Source organism: Pristiophorus japonicus, chromosome 20, assembly GCF_044704955.1.
Source record: "Pristiophorus japonicus isolate sPriJap1 chromosome 20, sPriJap1.hap1, whole genome shotgun sequence".
NCBI classification, from domain to species: Eukaryota; Metazoa; Chordata; class Chondrichthyes; family Pristiophoridae; genus Pristiophorus; species Pristiophorus japonicus.
In genome coordinates, this window is record NC_091996.1 from 31,877,116 (window position 1) to 31,899,258 (window position 22,143).

Below are 22,143 nucleotides of genomic sequence, written 5' to 3' on the forward strand. Positions count from 1 at the left end.
ATATGGCCTACTTCTGCTGCTATTTCTTACGTTCTTATGTTCTTATTTATTTCTGAGGGCTCAAAAATGGAAACCTACGTCGACAAACTCAACAGCTAGTCTAGGGAATACTTGTCAACTATTGCACTTTCGGGAGATGGTATCACCTGAACTTTCCAGCTGACAAGCCGTAAGATTGTTGTTTGACAAGTTTTAACCGATTTCACAAGGAATCTTCTGTATTGAGGTTGCAATTTCTAAAGGGCACTGTCTTTATTAAATTGTGTGGCAAACCTTTTTTATAGCATCAACTCTCCTCAAAAATTCCTCCCTCAACTCCTCTGTTTTTTTCCCCCAACTATTACTCTGTCGTTAACCCAGCCATTTTCTTAGAAGTCTTTGAACCCAACATTACCACCCAACTACATGTTCACCTCTCTCACTGCCCTTTGTTTGAGTCTCTGCATTCTACCCACAGCATCAAGACCACCTTGGACAAAGACACCAAAGATGTGTGATGATGCTTGTAGTCATCCCTTGTCCTTATTGAGCTCTCTGCCACCTTCAGTATTGTTATGTCTTGGATAAAGAGTCAGACTAGATACTGCAAGCTCAAAGTAAGTGTGACCGTAGTCCTTTATTGCAGATCTCAGAGTGCCTCTCCAGCCTGTGAGGCCTCCTTATATACAGGTGCTCCCAAGGGATTGTGGGATCCCTTGGGACTCCAGGGGATAAGCCCTGGTTAGACATGGTATTTACAGGTTTACATACATAACAAGTATTAACTACTCTAATCTCTTCTGCGGTCCATTTTTATGACAGTGCCCTCTCGTGGTTCCATTCATATGTCGCTATGCCCATACATGGACTTCTAGTGTATCTTTTGTCATCTCATATTCAGCTTGTTTGTGGCAGGAGCTGTGAGCAACACTTTAGCAGATATAGATCAACACTGAACTCCAACTCTCAACCTCTGCCATCAACCCCAAGGCCTGAACAAAGTTACCAGTCCAGGACTTCATGGTAGTTGGAAAATGAGATGTCTTCAGAATAACTGTTAGCTTAACATCAGCGAAACTGAAGCCACCCTTTGTGACTTCCACCTAGACTGCATTCTTCCGTCGATGTAATTTTGCTGCTTACAATCCTATCTCTCCCCATCTGTATTGAAACCCTAATACACACCGGGCTGTAAATTCATCAACCTTCTGTGCCTTTTTCGGCGGTATTTCGCCGTTTTGGGCGGAAAACGGTACGGCGGGAAATTCATTGAAGTCTTCTGCCGGTGGTTTTGAAATACCGCTGGGGAGCATGTAACACTGAAAAAAGCGCTCCCGCCCGAGTTTGGTCACAGCAGTGACCTGTAAATGGGGGAAAAAAACACCGAGGAAAACCTGTCGGTGCAGCCGTTGGAAACGGTGATAGGTATGAAAACCTGCAAAATCGGCAAGTTAAAGTTTATTTTTAAATTCTTTTGCAGCGATTCACTAGAAAAGGGTCTTGTGAATGTTTTGCTTCTTAACATTTTTTGGCAAAGTATTTTTTGTGTTTTCCCCCCTCCCTCGGCCCAACTCACAGCGCTACTGGAGAAAAGTTGGTAAGGATTGCGGTTTCCGCCACAAATCCTCGTGCAACGCTGATTTTTCCCAGTGGGCAGATTTTCCCCCATTTTTTCCATGAATTTTCCGCCTCGAAGTCATAGCAGGTTTTTTTTGGCGGAAAACCAGTGGTAGTGATTTTTCATGAATTTCCAGCCCTAAAAGTTACTTTTTGGAGATTTTATACAAAGGAGATTTTTTTTAAAAAGCATCCTATTCCGGCTTTCCAAATCCTGTCTTAAAGAAGCAAATCTTCAAGGGCCATTGTTACACAATAGATGATCACGTCTATGTTTCAAAATAAGATCATACTATGATATTACCTCCTTCCCACTGTGTTTTAAACTCCGTCCTTGAAACACTGGGTCTGTGTTTACTGATCTGCTCACGTTGTATTGTGTGTAAGCAATTAGTTAATTTATTTTTCTCTCTGCCCCATTTAGTTTTCAGAAGGGTTTCAGTAGTTCAGCTTTTCTTTTTTCTTTTGCGATATTGTTTAGTTCTATCTCTAACTATTTAGTCAAAACTTAAAATTTGACAAAAAAATGAGAGTTCAAAAATTAAAACAGGGGCACAAACATTTCTCATCAATTCCAGATTTGAGGTGGAGTTGCCAGTGGTAATGAGATGTCGCAAGCAGAATTATTGCTCTGAAATCATCTCTATCACTGACGTTGTCAAAAAATATTTCTAGATAGCTTGTGGATGAATCAAAATTTTTAACTGCTCCTTTCAGAATTATTGATTCTTTTTTTTAACTTCAGAGGATTTACTTCCTCCTTCTACAAAGTTTCTCTCCGTGGCACTTACTGACTTTCCTTCAATTCAAAAATGGCTCCAGATGTGACACAGCAATGGATCTGTGATGACCTTGGTACACATTATAGAATGACTACCCTGTGAAGTCCACCTTTTTGTAAGAAAATACAATCATTAGTGCCAATGTTGTGATAAGGAAGCAATGCACTGTGTTCCTTACCCATTGATCATGTCCTTGCATGTTCCTCCGTTGATACATGGATTGCTGGCACATTCATCGATATCTGTCTCGCAGTCAACTCCCTCATAACCAGAAGCACAGGTACAGTCATAGAATGCAATGTTGTCTTTACACGTAGCACCATTCTGACAGGGGCTAGACTCACATTCATTTATTTGAACTTCACAGTTCAGACCTTGGGAAATTAAAAGACAAATGTAAATTTTAAATCTTGTACTTCTACTTTTGATTTTCAGTCGGAGGCTATCTACACAGGAAGTAATCCAAGATTTGGAAAATAGATCCTTTATAATAAAATGAAAGGAAGGAAATGAGATAATGAGGGGGAAACAGGTAAGCGAAGAAGAAAGGGTGAAGAATTTTCTTTGCGGGTCACCTAGAATTCCAGCATTAGTTAATGTAGGTGTCAACCGAACCTCAATCTGACAGACACTGCCTCTGTTACTCCTCCATCACAATCCAAACAGTTTACCATGGTGACAGTCTGCTTCACTGATTTGTATTTTTGAAAATAAACTCTTAATTTAAATCTTATTTCTTTTTAAAGTTTAGTATCTAAATGCCATACCAACCCTCAATCATTTCAGAAACGCATCAAAAGACTGAAAGAAGAGAAATGGACATTGTTGGTGATTTTTGCAAAAGTTTTTCATTAATTGATGATTGAGCATAAAATGGGCTTCTTCTGCCCGTTAGTGAACAGATTAATGAGCCCATAAACACCAAACAGATACCCTTTGAGAGGCTTCATTGCAGATCAATAGACATTTCCACATCTACTCATCAAAGTTTCCATTGTTACACAGAAATCTGAATGAAATTATCCATCAGATTTGGAGAAATTCTCTATTTGTTCCCCCACCTGCAGCATTTCTTATTGTGTCTGCCTGTCTGAAATCTATTATAAATTTTAAACCCCTCTGATCAGAACACAAGAATTAGCAGGAGTAGGCCATTCGGTCCCTCGAGCCTGCTCCACCATTCAATAAGATTATGGCTGATCTTCTACCTCAACTCCACTTTCCTGCACTATCCCCATATCCCTTGATTCCCTTAATATCCAAACATCTAACGATTCTGTCTTGAATATATTCAACGACTAAGCCTCCATAGCCCTCTGGGGTAGAGAATTCCGAAGAGTCACCACCCTCTGAGTGAAGAGATTTCTCCTTATCTCAGTCCTAAATGTCTGAGCCCTTATTCTGAAACCATGACCCCTGGTTCTGGACTCCACAGCCAGGGGATACTTATCTTCATCTCACATTTATGTTGTGGGGTTTAGAAGCTGTGAATCATCACATTTATTTTGGGCTGCTGCATTTTCCCTGATGAATAAACACTGAAGCTACACTGCCGGTTCTTCATGGGGACACAGTGTGATCCTGCACATGTCCACAAGAAATGGCAGGTGGTGCAGTTGTGTCTCTGGCATTGTAGACGTAAACCACCTTTTCAGATGGTTCTTCACTCCTTAGGAGGCAATGGCACCAAAGTCAGGCCTGCCACTGGAAGCAGTGCTTATTGGAAAATGCAGCATAACTCCAGATTCAGCAGACAGGGTAAATGCTATATGACAATGAGTCTCATTTGTTTACCCATTCAGGAAAGTATTGTTGATAGTGTACCTTCAACATCTCATAGTGACTGACAGTGTATGTTATCACACATAATAACTTTCACTGTAGCTAGTGATCTTTAACATGAAATATAACTGTTGTCACTGCATCATCCAGTGCCGCAATGAGCCACACTAAGTTCCCCTAAGCCCACTAATGATTGGAGTCCAACAGGATATTCACAGAATCCACAAAGCACAGTAACTAAATGGTAAATAGTAAATAATTGAGTCTCATTCGTTTTTCTGTAAAATCTGGTCCACTATTGGTTGTGCGAAATATTTAAAAAATGAAGTAAACTGGTCGTAAAATTGTGCGATGTACTTTGCGAGTCAGTTGTCTTTGTTCATGTTTGGGCTGTACGTCGTAAGGGAGATGATCATAAGCCATGATCATTAGAATTCCTCACTAACAATCATTGCACACGCACACAGCTGTAATTCCATTAGGTCCCATCTTTTTTCTGAATGCAAGAAAAGCCATTAGGGAGACTAAGTAAGCAAACCACGCACCTTGTTTAGTTTTAAGAACATAAGAACATAAGAAATAGGAGCAGGAGTAGGCTATACGGCCCCTCGAGCCTGCTCCACCATGATTGATCCGATCATGGACTCGGGTCCACTTCCCTGCCCACTCCCCATAACCCCTTATTCCCTTATCGTTTAAGAAACTGTCTATTTTTGTCTTAAATTTATTCAATGTACCAGCTTCCACAGCTCTCTGAGACAGTGAATTCCACAGATTTACAACCCTCTGAGAGAAGAAATTTCTCCTCAACTCAGTTTTAAATGGGCAGCCCCTTAATCTAAGATTATGCCCTCTATTTCTAGACTCCCTTATCAGTAGAAACATTCTCTCTGCCCACTTATATGTTTCGATAAGATCACATCTCATTCTTCTGAATTCCAATGAGTAGAGGCCCAACCTACTCAACCTTTCCTCATAAGTCAACCCCCTTATCCCTGGAATCAACCTTGTGAACCTTCTCTGAACTGCCTCCAAAGCAAGTATATCCTTTCGTAAATATGGAAACCAAAACTGCATGCAGTATTCCAGGTGTGACCTCACCAATACCCTGTGCAACTGTAGCAAGACTTCCCTGCTTTTATACTCCATCCCCTTTGCAATAAAGGCCAAGATTTCATTGGCCTTCCTGATCACTTGCTGTACCTGCATACTAACCTTTTGTGTTTCATGCACAAGTACCCCCAGGTCCCGCTGTACTGCAGCACTTTGCAATCTTTCTCCATTTAAATAATAACTTGCTCTTTGATGTTTTTTTTCTGCCAAATGCATGACCTCACATTTTCCAATATTATACTTCATCTGCCAAATTTTTGCCCACTCACTTAGCCTGTCTGTGTCCTTTTGCAGATTTTGTGTGTCCTCCCCACACATTGCTTTTCCTCCCATCTTTGTATTGTCGGCAAACTTGGCTGCATTACACTCAGTCCCTTCCTCCAAGTTGTTAATATAGATTGTAAATAGTTTGGGTATTAATGTAACTCTGATAATTTAATAAGATTTGTCTTTGGTAAATTTGTGCTAATTTCTCAAGTGCATTTATTCTCCATTCTTGAACAGAAGACATAAGAACATAAAAAATAGGAGCAGGAGTAGTCCATACAGCCCCTCAAGCCTGCTCCGTCATTTAATATGATCATTACTGATCTGATCATGGACTCAGGTCCACTTCTCTGCCCGCTCCCCATAACCCCTTAATCCTTTATCGGTTAAGAAACTATCTATTTCTGTCTTAAATTTATTCAATGTCCTGGCTTCCACAGCTCTCTGAGGCAGCGAATTCCACAGATTTACAACCCTCTAAGAGAAGAAATTTCTCCTCATCTCTGTTTTAAATAGACAGCCCCTTATTCTAAGGTTATGCCCTCTAGTTCTAGTCTCCCCCACCAGTGGAAACATCCTCTCTGCATCCACCTTGTCAAGCCCCGTCATAATCTTATATGTTTCGATAAGATCACCTTTCATTCTTCTGCACTCCAATGAGTAGAGGCCCAACCTACTCAACCTTTCCTCATAAGTCAACCCCCTCATCTCTAGAATCAACCTGGTGAACCTTCTCTGAACTTCCTCCAAAGCAAGTATATCCTTTCGTAAATATGGAAACCAAAACTGCATGCAGTATTCCAAGTGTGGCCTCACCAATACCTTATATAGCTGTAGCAAGACTTCACTGCTTTTATACTCCATCCCCTTTGCAATAAAGGCCAAGATTCAATTGACCTTACTGAACACTTGCTGTACCTGCATAATAACCTTTTGTGTTTCATGCACAAGTACCCCCAGGTCCCGCTGTACTGCAGCACTTTGCAATTTTTCTCTATTTAAATAATAACTTGCTCTTTGATTTTTTTTCTGCCAAAGTGCATGACCTCACACTTTCCCACATTATACTCAATCTGCCAAATTTTTGCCCACTCACTTAGCCTGTCTATGTCCTTTTGCAGATTTTTTGTGTCCTCCTCACACATTATTTTTCTTCCCATCTTTATATCATCAGCAAACTTGGCTACATTACACTCAGATCCTTCTTCCAAGTCATTAATATAGATTGCAAATAGTTGGGGTCCCAGTACTGATCCCTGTGGCATCCCACTAGTTACTGATTGCCAACCCAAGAATGAACCATTTATCCCGACTCTCTGTTTTCTATTCGTTAGCCAATCCTTTATCCATACTAATATATTACCCCCAACCCCGTGAACTTTTATCTTGTGCAGTAACCTTTTATGTGGCACCTTGTCAAATGCCTTCTGGAAGTCCAAATATACCACATCCACTGGTTCCCCTTTATCCACCCTGTTCGTTACATCCTCAAAGAATTCCAGCAAATTTGTCAAACATGACTTCCCCTTCATAAATCCAGGCTGACACTGCCTGACCGAATTTTGCTTTTCCAAATGTCCTGCCACTGCTTCTTTAATAATGGACTCCAATATTTTCCCAACCACAGATGTTAGGCTAATTGGTCTATAGTTTACTGCTTTTTGTCTGCCTCCTTTTTTAAATAGGGGCGTTACATTTGCAGTTTTCCAATCTGCTGGGAACTCCCCAGAATCCTGGGAAGTTTGGTAAATTACAACCAATGCATCCACTATCCCTGCCGCTACTTCTCAAGACCCTAGGATGCAAGCCAACAGGTGCAAGGGATTTATCCACCTTTAGTCCCATTATCTTACTGAGTACCACCTCCTTAGTGATTGTGATTGTGTGAAGTTCCTTCCTCCCTATAGCCCCTTGGCTATCCACTGTTGGGATATTGTTAGTGTCCTCTACCGTAAAGACTGATACAAAATATTTGTTCAGAGTTTCTGCCATCTCCATGTTCCCCATTACTAGTTCCCCGGTCTCATCCTCTAAGGGACCAACATTTACTTTAGCCACTCTTTTCCTTTTTATATACCTGTAGACACTCTTGCTATCTGTTTTTATATTTCGTGCTAGTTTACTTTCATAGTCTATCTTCCCTTTCTTAATCATTTTTTTTAGTCATTCTTTGCTGGCTTTTAAAAGCTTCCCAATCTTCTGTCCTCCCACTAGTTTTGGCCACTTTGTATGTCCTTGTTTTTAATTGGATACCGTCCTTTATTTCTTTAGTTAGCCACGGATGGCTATCTTTTCTTTTACACCCTTTTCTCCTCACTGGAATATATTTTTCTTGAGAGTTGTGAAATATCTCCTTAAGAAGACATCCACGCCTCAACTGCCTTAAAGTGAACAAAAACAATAATTTGTATTTATATAGCGCCTATAGTAAAACGTCCCAAGGCGCTTCACAGGAACGTTATCAAACAAAATTTGACACGAGCCACATAACGAGGTACCAGGGCAAAGGTGTAGGTCTTAAGGAGCATCTTAAAGGAGGAAAGAGAGGCGGAGAGGTTTAGGGAGGGAGTTCCAGAGTTTAGGGCCTTGGCAGCTGAAGGCATAGCCACCAATGGTGGAGCAATTAAAATCGTGGATGCTCAAGAGGCCAGAATTATAGAAGCGCGGATATCTCGGAAGTTTGTACAGCTGGAGAAGGTTACAGCGATAGGGAGGGGCGAGGCTATGGCGGGATTTGAATTTTAAAATCGAGGCATTGCTTAACTGGGATGAAAATGAATGGTACAATAATCACTTAGTGTTTCATAAAGTATATCCATGTTCGTCGACTCTGAATTAGCTCCTCATGCTTCTGTGATCTGGCCTTGCTAAGAACAGGAACCTGTCATCTGCACAGTCAGTGAAAGAACCTGTGTTTATCATATCATGGCGGAACGTATTGGTGATTCTCTGCTCTGCATTATTCCGGACTATTTTATTTTAAATTCCATTTTTATGGGGACAATTTGGTGAATTTGCCCCTTTTTTAGTATTTTTAATTCCCTTCATCTACATGGATTAACACCATATGGCATGCTTCCAGGCTTCGGTTACTGCCCCCTGTTGATACTTGCCAGGGCCCAATGAGGCTCCTCCTTTTCCCCCTCACCTTTCCTAGGAAGAACCATAGCTTCCATTTGGTGCATATCCTTTGAATGTGGCTCCAATCGGGAACTGAGTGTCATGGGACACTACTGCTTATTTGTAGCCAATCTATGGTACTGTACATTATCACTGACATTCACAACCCTTGTGCCAATAACTACTTTTAATGTGTGTGCATCAACTGTATTTGCTACATTACAACAGTGACTATACTTCATTCATTTTGGGCCAGCCTGAGGTCAGGAAGGCAGAATATTATCTGAATGGTGACAGATTAGGAAAAGGGGAGGTGTAACGAGTCCTAGGTGTCATGGTACACCAGTCATTGAAAGTAGGCATGCAGGTACAGCAGGCAGTGAAGAAAGCAAATGGCATGTTGGCCTTCATAGCGAGACGATTTGAGTATAGGAGCAGGGAGGTCTTACTGCAGTTGTACAGGGCCTTTGAGTATTGTGTGCAGTTTTGGTCTCCTAATCTGAGGAAGGACATTCTTGCTATTGAGGGAGTGCAGCGAAGGTTCACCAGACTGATTCCCGGGATGGCAGGACTGACATATGAAGAAAGACTGGATCGACTAGGCTTGTATTCACTGGAATTTAGAAGAATGAGAGGTGATCTCATAGAAGAATATAAAATTCTGATGGGATTGCACAAGTTAGATGCAGGAAGAATGTTCCCGATGTTGGGGAAGTTCAGAACCAGGGGTCACAGTCTAAGGATAAGGGGTAAGCCATTTAGGACTGAGATGAGGAGAAACTTTTTCACTCAGAGAATTGTGAACCTGTGGAATTCTCGACCGCAGAAAGTTGTTAAGTCCAGTTCGTTGGATATATTCAAAAGGGAGTTAGATGTGGCCCTTACGGCTAAAGGGATCAAGGGGTATGGAGAGAAGGCAGGAGTGGGGTCCTGAAGTTGCATGATCAGCCATGATCATATTGAATGGTGGTGTAGGCTCGAAGGGCCGAATGGCCTGCTCCTGCACATATTTTCTATGTTTTCTATGTTTCTATGATTGGCGCTATATAAATTCAAGTTTTTTTCAAATTTTGTAATGAAAGTGGAATTTAATTTACATCAGTGACTTTTGACACATTTATGGAAAAAAGATCTAGGATTAAAAATAGGTGTGACTTGTACAAATATCTGAAAAAGTAAGCAAATTTGCAGGACTCCATTTTAATATACCAATGGTGTAATCACTTTGGAATTTGTGGAGTTTTAACTTACATTGATGGCTGCAATTAACTATACCAAATTGAACTCCTTCAGAATCTAATGGAACTGAGTGCTTGAACCTAGGCTGCTGATAACAGTATGACTGCTTTAGCTTCACCGCCTCATCTGTCAGACATAACTCATGGCGTCAGCCCTCTGTAAAGTAGCACGGTACCAGGGAATGAGTGGAACCTGGGGCTTAAGTGGGCTTAAGGCCTTTCACTTGAGATGTTGCAGGTTGTCGTAATGCTGCTTTTACTATTCAGGGTGATTCATGGACTGTACAGATACCAGACAAGAATGTTCCAGGGTGTGTCACAGGTCATGACACTTCGGTAGGAACAAAAACATCCAGTTAGCTGCGTTCTTAAAGGAAGAATCATTTTATAAATATAGTACCATTTAATTACCAGTACCACCTAGGAGTTGTCCCTCTTCAATCTGTCATGGTATAATTATGCTTTAGGACAATTAATATTTTCATATCTCTATATTACATTAGGATTTATAAATATACAATGGTAGAAACTGTTTGAAAGAAGTGATTTTTGACATGTTTCTTAAAAACACAATTAAAGTCTTACTGTGTGGGACACAATCTAAGTGCTGTTTAGCTATGGGAGATTTGAAGCAAGATTAGGGATACCTTTGATTCACAGAATGAGAAAATTTGAGCCCAAATTATGTGATGAAAACAGATTTTCTGAGGCAAATAACATTAGGATTACTAAATCTTGCCCCTTTATCCTCATGAACTGTTGGCACAGAAATTCTGCAGCTTGTTCGTCCAGTTGCTGTATTTTATAGTCGCAGTATTGACCATTAATTGCAACACTGTTAATTCAGTGGACATAGGAAGGGTTGGAAAAGATGAATATGATTTAACAGTAGCATATTTTTCTAAAGAAGACTCCACTCAAATGTGTGTGTCATGTATACAAAACATTCTTTAGCATTCAAAACTTAAAAACTTAAAAAATATGATTTGGTTTGTTAGGCTGACTCCCAACACAGAACAGAAAACAATTCCCTTATCCAAATATTGTGGTTTTGTGTTTATCACTTTCTCACTTCAAAATGTTAGGAATCTATAATATTTCACTGGGAATTCACATCTGCTTTTGGTCCCCTTGAGCAAGGAAGGTGTTTTTTTCCCTCAAAGTGCTGCTACGTCCAAAGTAGAATATATATTTTTAAAAAAGAATCAAATCATTTGAAATCAAAGGAACTCGGGTTGTGATCTGGTCCAAATTGTCAATTATGTAATTTTAATGTGATGTCCAAATGACCCCATAGGGAAATATGAGTGCATCTACTTCATTATAGCACCTGCCCCACACTACATAAGAAATAGGAGCAGGAGTAGGCCATACGGCCCCTCAAGCCTGCTCCGCCATTCAATAAGATCATGGCTGATCTGATCATGGACTCAGCTCCACTTCCCCACCTGCTCCCCATAGCCCCTTATCCCCTTATCGTTTAAGAAACTGTCTATTTCGGTCTTAAATTTATTCAATGTCCCAGCTTCCACAGCTCTCTGAGGCAGCAAATTCCACAGATTTACAACCCTCTGAGAGAAAAAATTTCTCTTCATCTCAGTTCTAAATGGGCGGCCCTTTATTCTAAGATCGTGCCCTCTAGTTCTAGTCTCCCCCATCAGTGGAAACATCCTCTCTGCATCCACCTTGTCAAGCCCCCTCATAATCTTATACATTTCGATAAGACCACCTCTCATTCTTCTGAACTCCAAAGAGTAGAGGCCCAACCTACTCAACCTTTCCTCATAAATCAACCCCCTCATCCCCAGAATCAACCTAGTGAACCTTCACTGAACTGCCTCCAAAGCAAGTATATCCTTTTGTAAATATGGAAACTAAAGCTGCACGCGGTATTCCAGGTGAATAACTACGGCCCGAATACTTTCCAATAGAGCTTTAAAACAAATAAGTTTGGGTCTAAACTATTCTTTATAATAATTGTCTTTATAATTTATATGCAATCATGATACAGAAGATTTAAAAACTCCCAATTTAGATATAGGCACCACATGTGTAAAGTCCTTACTCTACAGTATGAAAGCACACGAGGCACATTCTGGGGACAAGGTCACTCTGTGACCTTAACTCTTCATCCACAGGACTCCAAAGACAATGACCCTGCGTGGGACCTCCCTTTTTATACCTGTGTGATCAGGTAAGGAGTGTCTCCCACAAGTTCACCCTTTGTGGTCAAGGTGTGCATCTAGGTTGAGTGTATACAGTAATACAGTGGTGTTACATTGTGGTTACATACATGACATCACCTCCCCCCACAAAGTCTTATTGGGATCATAGGTTTAGTCTTTCAGGTGGTCTACGCTCCCTCGTGGAGTGCTGCAATTGGGGCTCTGGTTGTTGGACACTGACGTGAGTGTCTGTCACCTGTGGTGATTTCGGCCTGTCCGGGCTGACCGCAGGGACTGTACATTCTTCTGATTGCTCTTGTTGCTCGTTCACTGGCGGTGTGGTGAGCTCTATCTCATGATCTTCTTCCGGTTCCTCCGTGTCGATGCTGCAACTTTTTTTTTACTTGGTCCAGATACTTACGGCATATCTGGCCATTGTTGAGTTTTACCACGATGACCCTATTGCCCTCTTTGTCAATTACAGTGCCCTCAAGCGATTTGGGCCCCATGGCGTGATTGAGGATGAATACAGGATCATTTATTTCTATGCATCTCCCCCGCGCATTACGGTCATGGTACTCGTTTTTTGCACTTGCCCTCAACTATGTCGGTCAGGACTGGGTGAATGAGGGACAACCGAGTTTTGAGTGTCCGCTTCATTAGTAGCTCTGCGGACGGGACCCCCGTGAGCGAGTGCGGTCGGGATCTATAGGCCAGCAGGAGATGCAATAGGCGGCATTGTAAGGAGGGCCCTTGAATCCTGAGCATACCTTGCTTAATGATTTGGACCGCATGTTCCACCTGGCCATTGGAGGCCGGCTTGAACGGCGCAGCCCTGACATGGTTGATGCCATTGGCCGACATAAACTCTCAGAATTCGTAGCTTGTGAAACATGGGCCATTATCACTAACCAGGATGTCCGGCAAGCCATGGGTTGCAAAGATCGCACGTAGGCTTTCCACGGTGGTGTATGACGTGCATGAATTCAGAATGATGCACTCGATCCATTTCGAGTACGCATCTACCACAATAAGGAACATCTTACCCATGAACGGGCACGCGTAGTCAACATGAATGCGTGACCATGGCCTGGTGGGCCAGGGCCACGGGCTGAGCGGGATCTCCCTGGGGGCATTACCCAGCTGGGCACACGTCGTGCGCCTGCGTACACAGTGTTCCAGGTCTGAATCAATTCCAGCCCTCCAAATGTGTGACCGGGCAATGGCCTTCATCAGCACATGCCTGGGTGCTCGCTGTGGAATTTCCTGATGAATGCCTCCCTTCCCTTCTGGGGCATAACTACCCGGCTGCCCCATAGTAGGCAGTCGGCTTGAATGGAGAGCTCATCCATCCGTCTGTGGAAGGGTCTGACCTCCTCAGGGCATGCTCCGTGTGCGGGCGCCCAATCCCCAGTCAGGACACATTTCTTAATCAGGGATAGGAGGGGATCTCTGTTTGTCCAGATTTTGATCTGGCGGGCTGTGATGGGGGCGCCTGCGCTATCAAAGGCATCGACAGCCATGACCATCTCGGCACTTTGCTCCACTGCCCCCTCAGTGGTGGCCAGTGGAAGCCTGCTGAGTGCATCAGCGCAATTTGCAGTGCCGGGCCGGTGCCGGATGGAGTAGTCATAAGCAGCCAGAGTGAGAGCCCATCGCTGTATGCGAGCTGATGCGTTGGCATTGACAGCCTTGCTGTCTGACAACAGGGATGTTAAGGGCTTGTGGTCCTTCTCTAATTCAAACCTCCTGCCAAAAAGGTACTGATGCATCTTTTTCACCCCATAGACACATGCGAGTGCTTCCTTCTCAATCATCCCATATCCCCGTTCAGCTTGAGAGAGCGACCTGGAGGCATAAGCCACAGGTTGTAGTTGACCCTCAGCACTGCCCTGCTGCAACACGCACCCAACCCCATAGGACGATGCATCACATGTCAGAACCAATTTTTTACAGGGGTCGTACAGGGTCAACAACTTGTTTGAACAAAGTAGGTTTCGCGCCCGATCAAAGGCCCGTTCCTGACAGTCCCCCCAAAACCAATCGCAACCCTTACGTAGGAGCACGTGTAGTGGCTCCAACAACATGCTCAAGTTCGGCAGAAAGTTCCTGAAATAGTTCAACAGTCCCAGGAATGAACACAACTCCGATGTGTTGCAGGGCCTGAGTGCTCGTCGAATTGCCTCTGTTTTGGATTCGGCGGGCTGAATCCCATCTGCAGCAACCCTCCTGCCCAGAAACTCAACCTCAGGAGTTAAGAACAAACATTTAGACTTTTTGCGTCGCAGGCCTACCCGGTTCAGTCGGCGTAGCACCTTCTCCAGGTTGTGGAGGTGTTCCTCGGTGTCTCGACCTGGAATACGATCATTCCAGGAATGGATTTAAGCATTGAAAAATCGCGGCCGCTGATCGAATGCCAAACGGGCACCTGTTATAAACGAACAGTCCCTTGTGCGTGGTGATGGTGGTCAGTAGTTTAGATTTGTCAGCCAGCTCCTGGGTCATATAGGCTGAAGTGAGGTCCAACTTGGTGAACAGCTTGCCGCCTGCCAGCGTGGCGAAAAGGTCCTCCACTCTCGGGAGCGGGTATTGATCTTGTAGGGACACCGCTTTTAGTACGGGAACGATGGGGCTCGCCCAGTCACTGAATTCGACAGGCGAGATGATGCCCTCTCTCAACAGCCGGTCCAATTTGCTCTCGATCTTTTCCCACATCACATACGGCACTGCTCTGGCTTTGTGGTGTACTGGCCTGGCGTCCGGGGTGATGTGTATCACTACCTTAGTGCCTTTTAAGTCCCGACGCCAGGTTGGAATAGTGAATCGAATTGTTGTAGGACTTGCGAGCACGAACTTCGCTCCACAGATGACATTGCATGAACATCCCCCCATTTCCAGTTCATCTCAGCTAACCAGCTCCTCCCAACAGTGCGGGACCATTGACGGGACAATCCAAAGCGGTAGCCGATTCACTAACCCATTGTGTGTGACAACCAACATTGCACTGCCTAGCACCAGAATGATTTCTTTACTGTAAGTTCCTAATTGTGTGTCAACACGTGCTAATTTGGGTCTACTGGCTTTAAGTGGCCATAGCTTCTCAAATTGCTGAACGCCCATGAGTGACTGGCTGGCCCCAGTGTCCAGCTCCATGCTTACAGAGATACCGTTTAATAAAACCCTCATTATCATTGGTGGCATTTTGGTGTATGAACTGTGAATATTCGCCACATGGACCCGCTGAACCTCAGCGTCCATCTATTTGCCCCAAAGGTCATCCTGCCTCAAAGAACCCTCTTCTGGTCCATCCGTCTCATATATTAGTCTTGGTTGCAGGCTTCCTGCACATTCGAGCTAAGTGGCCACTGAGATTGCAGATCCTGCAAACTGTTGAAATCTGCAAGATCTAGCTGAGTGTTTTCCCCCACACCTCCAGCATGAGTTAAAGTTTCCATTGTTGGATACAAAAGGGCTATGGCCAGGCATTCCACGCTGACTGTCCCTTTGACTGCTCTTAAGTACTCTATTAGTGGGTGTCAATGGCCCCATCCCGGGCCGCATTGTCCACTGTGATGGCGTGAATGTCTGTTCAGCCTGCCATTGTCTCTGTTGAAGACCTACTCTGGGGTCTATTGCTTCGGACTGCCCCTGCCTGCCTGCAGGGCTCTGAGTTGCATTGATGATGTTGACTCCCTGATCCATCGCCGCGTTAGAGGCAGAATTGCGCGCGTATATTATTTTCGTCTCTTCCTCCCCTGCCATGAAAGTTTGAGCCATCAACGCTGTCGCTTCCAAGGTTAAATCCTTGGTCTCAATTAATTTGTGGAAAATTCCCGCATGACTGATGCCCTCGATAAAGAATTCCCTTAGCATCTCCCCCCTGCAGGTGTCTGTGAACTTACAGAGGCTGGCCAAACGCCGGAGGTCCACTACGAAGTCCGGTATGCTCTATCCTTCACGACGCTGGTGGGTGTAGAATCTGTGTCGGGCCATATGTATGCCACTCGCCGGTTTGAGGTGCTCCCCGATCAATTTGCTAAGTTCTTCAAAGGTTTTGTCCGCCGGCTTTTCGGGTGCTGGTAAGTCCTTCATGAGCGCATAAGTCTTTGGTCCGCAGCTGGTCAAGAGATGAGCCCTTCGCTTGTCGGCCGCTGCATCCCCCAGCCATTCTTTCGTAACGAAGCTTTGCTTGAAGCCTCTCGACAAAATCGTCCCAGTCTTCCCCAACACAGTACCGTTCCTCTGTGCTACCGGTGGCCATTCTCGTGGGTCGTGAATTCCCGTTTCTCGTCGCCAATGTAAAGTCCTTACTCTACAGTATGAAACCACACGAGGCACATCTTGGGGACAAGGTCACTCTGTGACCTGAACTCTTTATTCACAGGACTCCAAAGACAATGACCCTGCGTGGAACCTCCCTTTTTATACCTGAGTGATCAGGTAAGAAATGTCTCCCACAAGTTCACCCCTTGTGGTCAAGGTTTGCATCTAGGTTGAGTGTATACAATGATACAGTGGTGTTACATTGTGGTTACATACATGACAACGTGTGTATGGGTATGCTTAATATAGCTGAGTTTACAAATGGGTTAGAACTTGTTGCTTTGCCCTTGTACTGCTAAATAAACAGTAACTGCATATGATTAGCCCGATAATGCAGTGTCTCATGTTTTCAAAAGGTCAAAGGACAGCAAAAGAAATGTAGGAATAGCACCATGAAAGACACCGGGGCTGATGGCACTAAAAAAGTAGCCAGCATATGACAAACTCATTAAATTCAAAAAGCTTTTTTGTCAAAGAATAAATCATGAAGATTTTGCACACAGTGATATGTAATCTGCCCCACTGTGTTCATGGGATAGAAACATAGAAAATAGGTGCAGGAGCAGGCCATTCAGCCCTTCAAGCCTGCACCACCATTCAATTTAATCATGGCTGATCATTCAACCTCAGTACCCCACCCTCGCCTTCTCTCCATACCCCTTGATCCCTTTAGCCGTAAGGGTCATATCTAACTCCCTTTTGAATATATCTAACGGACTGGCCTCAACAAATTTCTGTGGTAGAGAATTCCACAGGTTCACAATTCTCTGAGTGAAGAGGTTTCTCCTCATCTCTGTCCTATATGGCTTACCTCTTATCCTTAGACTGTGTCCCCTGGTTCTGGACTTCCCCAACATCGGGAACATTCTTTCTGAATCTAACCTGTCCAGTCCTGTCAGAATTTTATATGTTTCTATGCGATCCCTCTCATTCTTCTAAATTCCAGTGAGTATAAGCCTAGCTGATCCAGTCTTTCCTCATATGTCAGTCCTGCCATCCCGGGAATCAGTCTGGTGAACTCCCTCAATAGCAAGCATGTCCTTCCTCAGATAAGGAGACCAAAACTGGACACAATATTCAAGGTGTGGTCTCACCAAGGCCCTGTACAACTGCAGCAAAACCTCCTTGCTCCTATACTCAAATCCTCTCGCTATGAAGGCCAGCATGCCATTTGCTTTCTTAATTGCCTGATGTGCCTGCATGCCTACCTTCAATGACTGATGTACCATGACACCCAGGTCTCGTTGCACCTCTCCTTTTACTAATCTGTCACAGTACACATAGCCTTATCTGGTTCAAGGTAGGTAGAAAAGAAACAAACAAAGTTCAATTTCTATACAGGATATAACATCTCTTGGAAACATCGAAAGCACTTCACATACACTGGATTATTTTGAAGTGCAGTGGCTGTCATGTAGGCCATGTACACACATTAGTATTCTGCAAACAGCCACAAAATGAAATTACCAATTAATGTTATTTTTTTTGGTGATATCAGTTGAGGGAAGAATGTTGGCCAGGGCATCACAAGAGTTCGTTGCTCTCCAAACAGTGCCATGGGATCTTTAGCATCCACCTGAATCACCAGAGGAGCACATTTCTTTTTGGAAAGCCATATAACGGAGGAATGAATAGTCATTGTATTTCTGCAGGTGAAACACATGTTGTTGGGCGGTTTAGTATGAGCAGATAATAGCATCTACAGTATCAATGAGGTTTCAGCCCATTTGTACAGTTTATTGGGTAAATGTAGCAACAACTTTAGACTAGAATTGGTTATGAAAGCAGTGGTATCACTCAGAAGTCTTAAGTGCAAATAAACATCTAACCTATTGCACACTAGAGGTCACTCTTAAACTCTGAAGGTGAAGCATTTTCCTTAAGTTTGTATGTGAACATGTCAAAGTTGCCGAGGGAGTGTTCCATTTAAGGTACGTCATTTTTAAAATGTGGTTAATGCCACGACCCACTCCTCAGATAGAAGTTAGAATAATAACATGATGGAAGCTTGATCTTGGGTTTAAAATGGGCATGTGTAAAAAAAAAAAAAAAAAAAAATTTTATATTACAAATTCCAGTATTCGTCATAAGGGGAACAAGATAATAGAAAGCTAGTAATCAGTAATCTTCAAACCAATTGGTAGGCTTGCTGGAATATGTCTGGCGTTCACTCCTTTAGCTTAAGGATATCATCTAGTATGACTCATTATGGTAAATTAGGGTTCGTGGCCTTCTTAAAAAAAAATGTTGGCCACATAAGTATTTTCTAAAAGTGGCCATTATATTTGCAACTTCATGCTTATGGAATTAGCTTATTGAATATGAAACCTTCTCCAGGGCACTATTGAAGAAGGTTTGCTGTAGGTCTCTGCACCCTATTTTATTCATATTGTACCAGCTGGTTTAGACAGGAAATGGAGAAAAAGTGGATGATCTCGTGCGCCCAAGGATTGCTCATTACAAATAAGTCAGTAAGTAAACTTTTCTCGTTCTAGGAAGTTGATTTATAATTATCTAACAAGGAATCACAGGCCATGAACTGGGGCTTTAGATTGTGTGAATATCCAATTCCACAGACTAATTTAGAACACAAACAAACTTGGTTCTGCACCAAAATCATACGATGTATTCACAACACAATATGTATTTCCATTGCTATATGAATTGTTGTGGAACAGTTTTGCTTATGGAATAGTGGTGTGATTCTATTTTATTTGGGTTTAAACTCATTTTAGAAGGTCTAGAATTCAATTTTTTGCATGAGACAAATCCAAAGGCTCAATGTCTGCTGCCATTTTGAATTGTGTTACATGATTCTAATGAATGTCCAACTACCACGACGTTTCCAATTGCAAACTATTCTCTCACTACCGAAGACATTTGAACATAAGGAAGGCGAAAAAGATCCTCGGGTCCAATCAGGTTTACTGTATCCATACTATGATGCACCACCCTCTCTAAATACTAGTAATGCTTACTCCTGGGGGAAACAAAAAAGACTTGTAGCCAATTTCAAACAAACCATTATAACTTCCTTTCTGACAATCATGCAAACCAATGTTATCTTGAACACATCACTAGACATACTCAAGCTACTCTACCTCTCCCCAGTATGTGTTTAATTTCAAGTTATAGGACTGAATAGAAAATGTTTAAATAATGAAAGATTTTGAGGGAGTTAATAGTGAAAGGTTCTTTCCGCTGGTTTGTGAACAGGTGACCAGGGAGCATAAAGTTAAGATTATCACAAGAAGAATAAAAGGGGAAGCTCGAAGTACTTACTTCATACAGAGGGTTATTGGAATATGAAACGCTTTATCGCAAGTGGCTATTGAGGTAGGGACTGTAACATCATTTAAAAGGGAATTGGATACATTTCTAAAAGGAAGAATATAAAAGGATATCGAGAAAGAGCAGGAAAATGGGATTAACGTAGACCACTTCAGTTGTGGAGCTAGGGCTGAATGGTCCCTCTCTGTGCTGCAACATTCTGTCATTCTCTCCAGTTGATTCTCATCATCATCATCATAGCGGTCCCTCGAAACGAGGATGACTTGCTTCCACACCAAAAAAGGATGTTCACAGATGTTTCAATCAAGGATCTAATATTCCAGGTCCTGAATGACATCCTGAAGGGTGGAAGATGTCTGTGCGTGGATTTTTTTAACATGCGGTGGCCGTTGCACACCAGCCACCACACGGGCTTGACAGAGCTAGGTCTTGGTCCAGTGGCAAGGATTATCCAAGACAACTGGAGACCTGCTCTATGGTGTTTTTGTTTGGTTCATATTTAGTTGTGGAATGAATGAGTTATATGTTTCTTAGGATTCAGCTATACTTATGAGCCAAAGGGTGCTCCACAGATTTCTCGAGAGGCCATTGAGGCCCACAGCATCTGATACCAGTGTCACTCCACCACAACTTGGAGAAGAGGCATTTCCAATATCTATCAGTTTTCCTTTCAGATGTGAAGCATTTTGTTTCCACAAGATGTCCACCAGTAGTGAGTGTGGATGGTAGTATGCTTTGGTGCTGACAGACTATGCAGTGGCTAAGTTGGGATTTTGGAGACGGTGAGGGTCTCCTTTAGATAAATTTGTAAATGTAGTGCCCAGAAAACATTTCTGGGAGGAGGAAAGGAAAAATGGATTGCCATTGTATGTATTTTGCCCTGATTTAATCGCTATAGGCTGGCACAGTTAAGTGATTGCAATTTGACCTTGTAACCATAGTTGTGGAAAGTAAACATGTGATCTACCAGCTGTCTTACTGCAGCTATACAGAGTATTGGTGAGGCCACAGCTGGAATACTGCGTGCAGTTTTGGTTTCCATATTTACGAAAGGATATACTTGCTTTGGAGGCAGTTCAGAAAAGGTTTACAAGATTGATTCTGGTGATGAGGGGGTTGACTTATGAGAAAAGGTTGAGTAGGTTGGGCCTCTACTCATTGGAATTCAAAAGAATGAGAGGTGATCTTATCAAAACATATAAGATTATGAGGGAGCTTGACAAGGTGGATGCAGAGAGGATGTTTCCACTGACAGGGGAGACTAGAACTAGAGGGTATGATCTTAGAATAAGGGGCCGCCCATTTAAAACAGAGATGAGGAGAAATTCCTTCTGAGGGTTGTAAATCTATGGAATTCACTGCCTCAGAGAGCTCTGGAAGCTGGGACATTGAATAAATTTAAGACAGAAATAGACAATTTCTTAAACGATAAGGGGTTATGGGGAGCAGGCAGGGAAGTGGAGCTGAGTCCATGATCAGATCAGCCATGATATTGAATAGCGGAGCAGGCTCGAGGGGCTGTATGGTCTACTCCTGCTCCTATTTCTTATGTTCTTATGAAATAAACGGGAAAAAAAACCCAGAATGTTGCTAATTGCTCAGGGTTGAAACAATAACCGAGTTGGTGATACATACTTCCTGGCAAATCGGAGTTTGAATCCTAGCTTCAGCTGTCACTTGGATCTGGGTTGCCCCATGATGGAAGTTGCTGATATCAACAAAATTTCTGAGTAGCAGTGACCAGAGTGGAGATGCCTAGATAAAACAGATTGGCTGGGGTACCTCTGCAGGTTGCATATCACCAGCTGCTACTGGTCAACATGATCAAAAATGATGAGAATGAATTTACCTGCCCTCCCAGGTGGAGGCCAGTGTGTGTGACCAATAAGGAGGGAGCCAAATGAGAGAGAAAATATTTTTCCTCTATTGGACCAGTATAACTTAGAAATTTATCCTGAACAAAATGTTCTTTCAAGGGAACTCCACTGCAGTAGTAAATATTTTGACGTCTTTTTTGAGTATAAATCACTACGAAAACATTAGTGACTATCAAATCCTAGATCCAAAACCATTGGTACAAGACACTAAAGGTCAGGTTGGAAAGACATCTGTAATGACATGAAATCATCATTATTGCTCCAAAGTTAAACTGTAAACATTGGAGACTAACACAAGTTCGGTATTTATTATTCCAATTTACGTTAATCTCCCAATCTTGATGCTATACATTTTCTATGCAGACTTGACACATTTATTCTACAAAATTTGTCTGTGACCAATATATCTAAATTAGCAGCATAACTGTTCAACTTTAATTTACTGCATGTCCTACAGAGGAAACATAAATTACCTTCGTAGCCAAGAAGACATGCACACAAGTATCGATCCACATCATGTATGCACGTGGCCCCATTTCTGCATGGTCTGGATGCACATTCGTTGATGTCAATTTCACAGTTAGGCCCT

The 22,143-nt window shown here is 42.8% G+C and overlaps 1 protein-coding gene across 1 annotated transcript in view; it reads right to left on the reverse strand.

Annotated features, from left to right (window-relative positions):
- LOC139232467 (protein crumbs homolog 1-like) overlaps positions 1-22,143 on the reverse strand; it is a 216,264-nt gene that overhangs the window by 89,012 nt on the left and 105,109 nt on the right. The window contains exon 3 of the mRNA XM_070862702.1: positions 2,557-2,752. Within this exon, the coding sequence (XP_070718803.1) occupies positions 2,557-2,752 (196 nt within the window). The remainder of the gene's footprint in view (positions 1-2,556; positions 2,753-22,143) is intronic.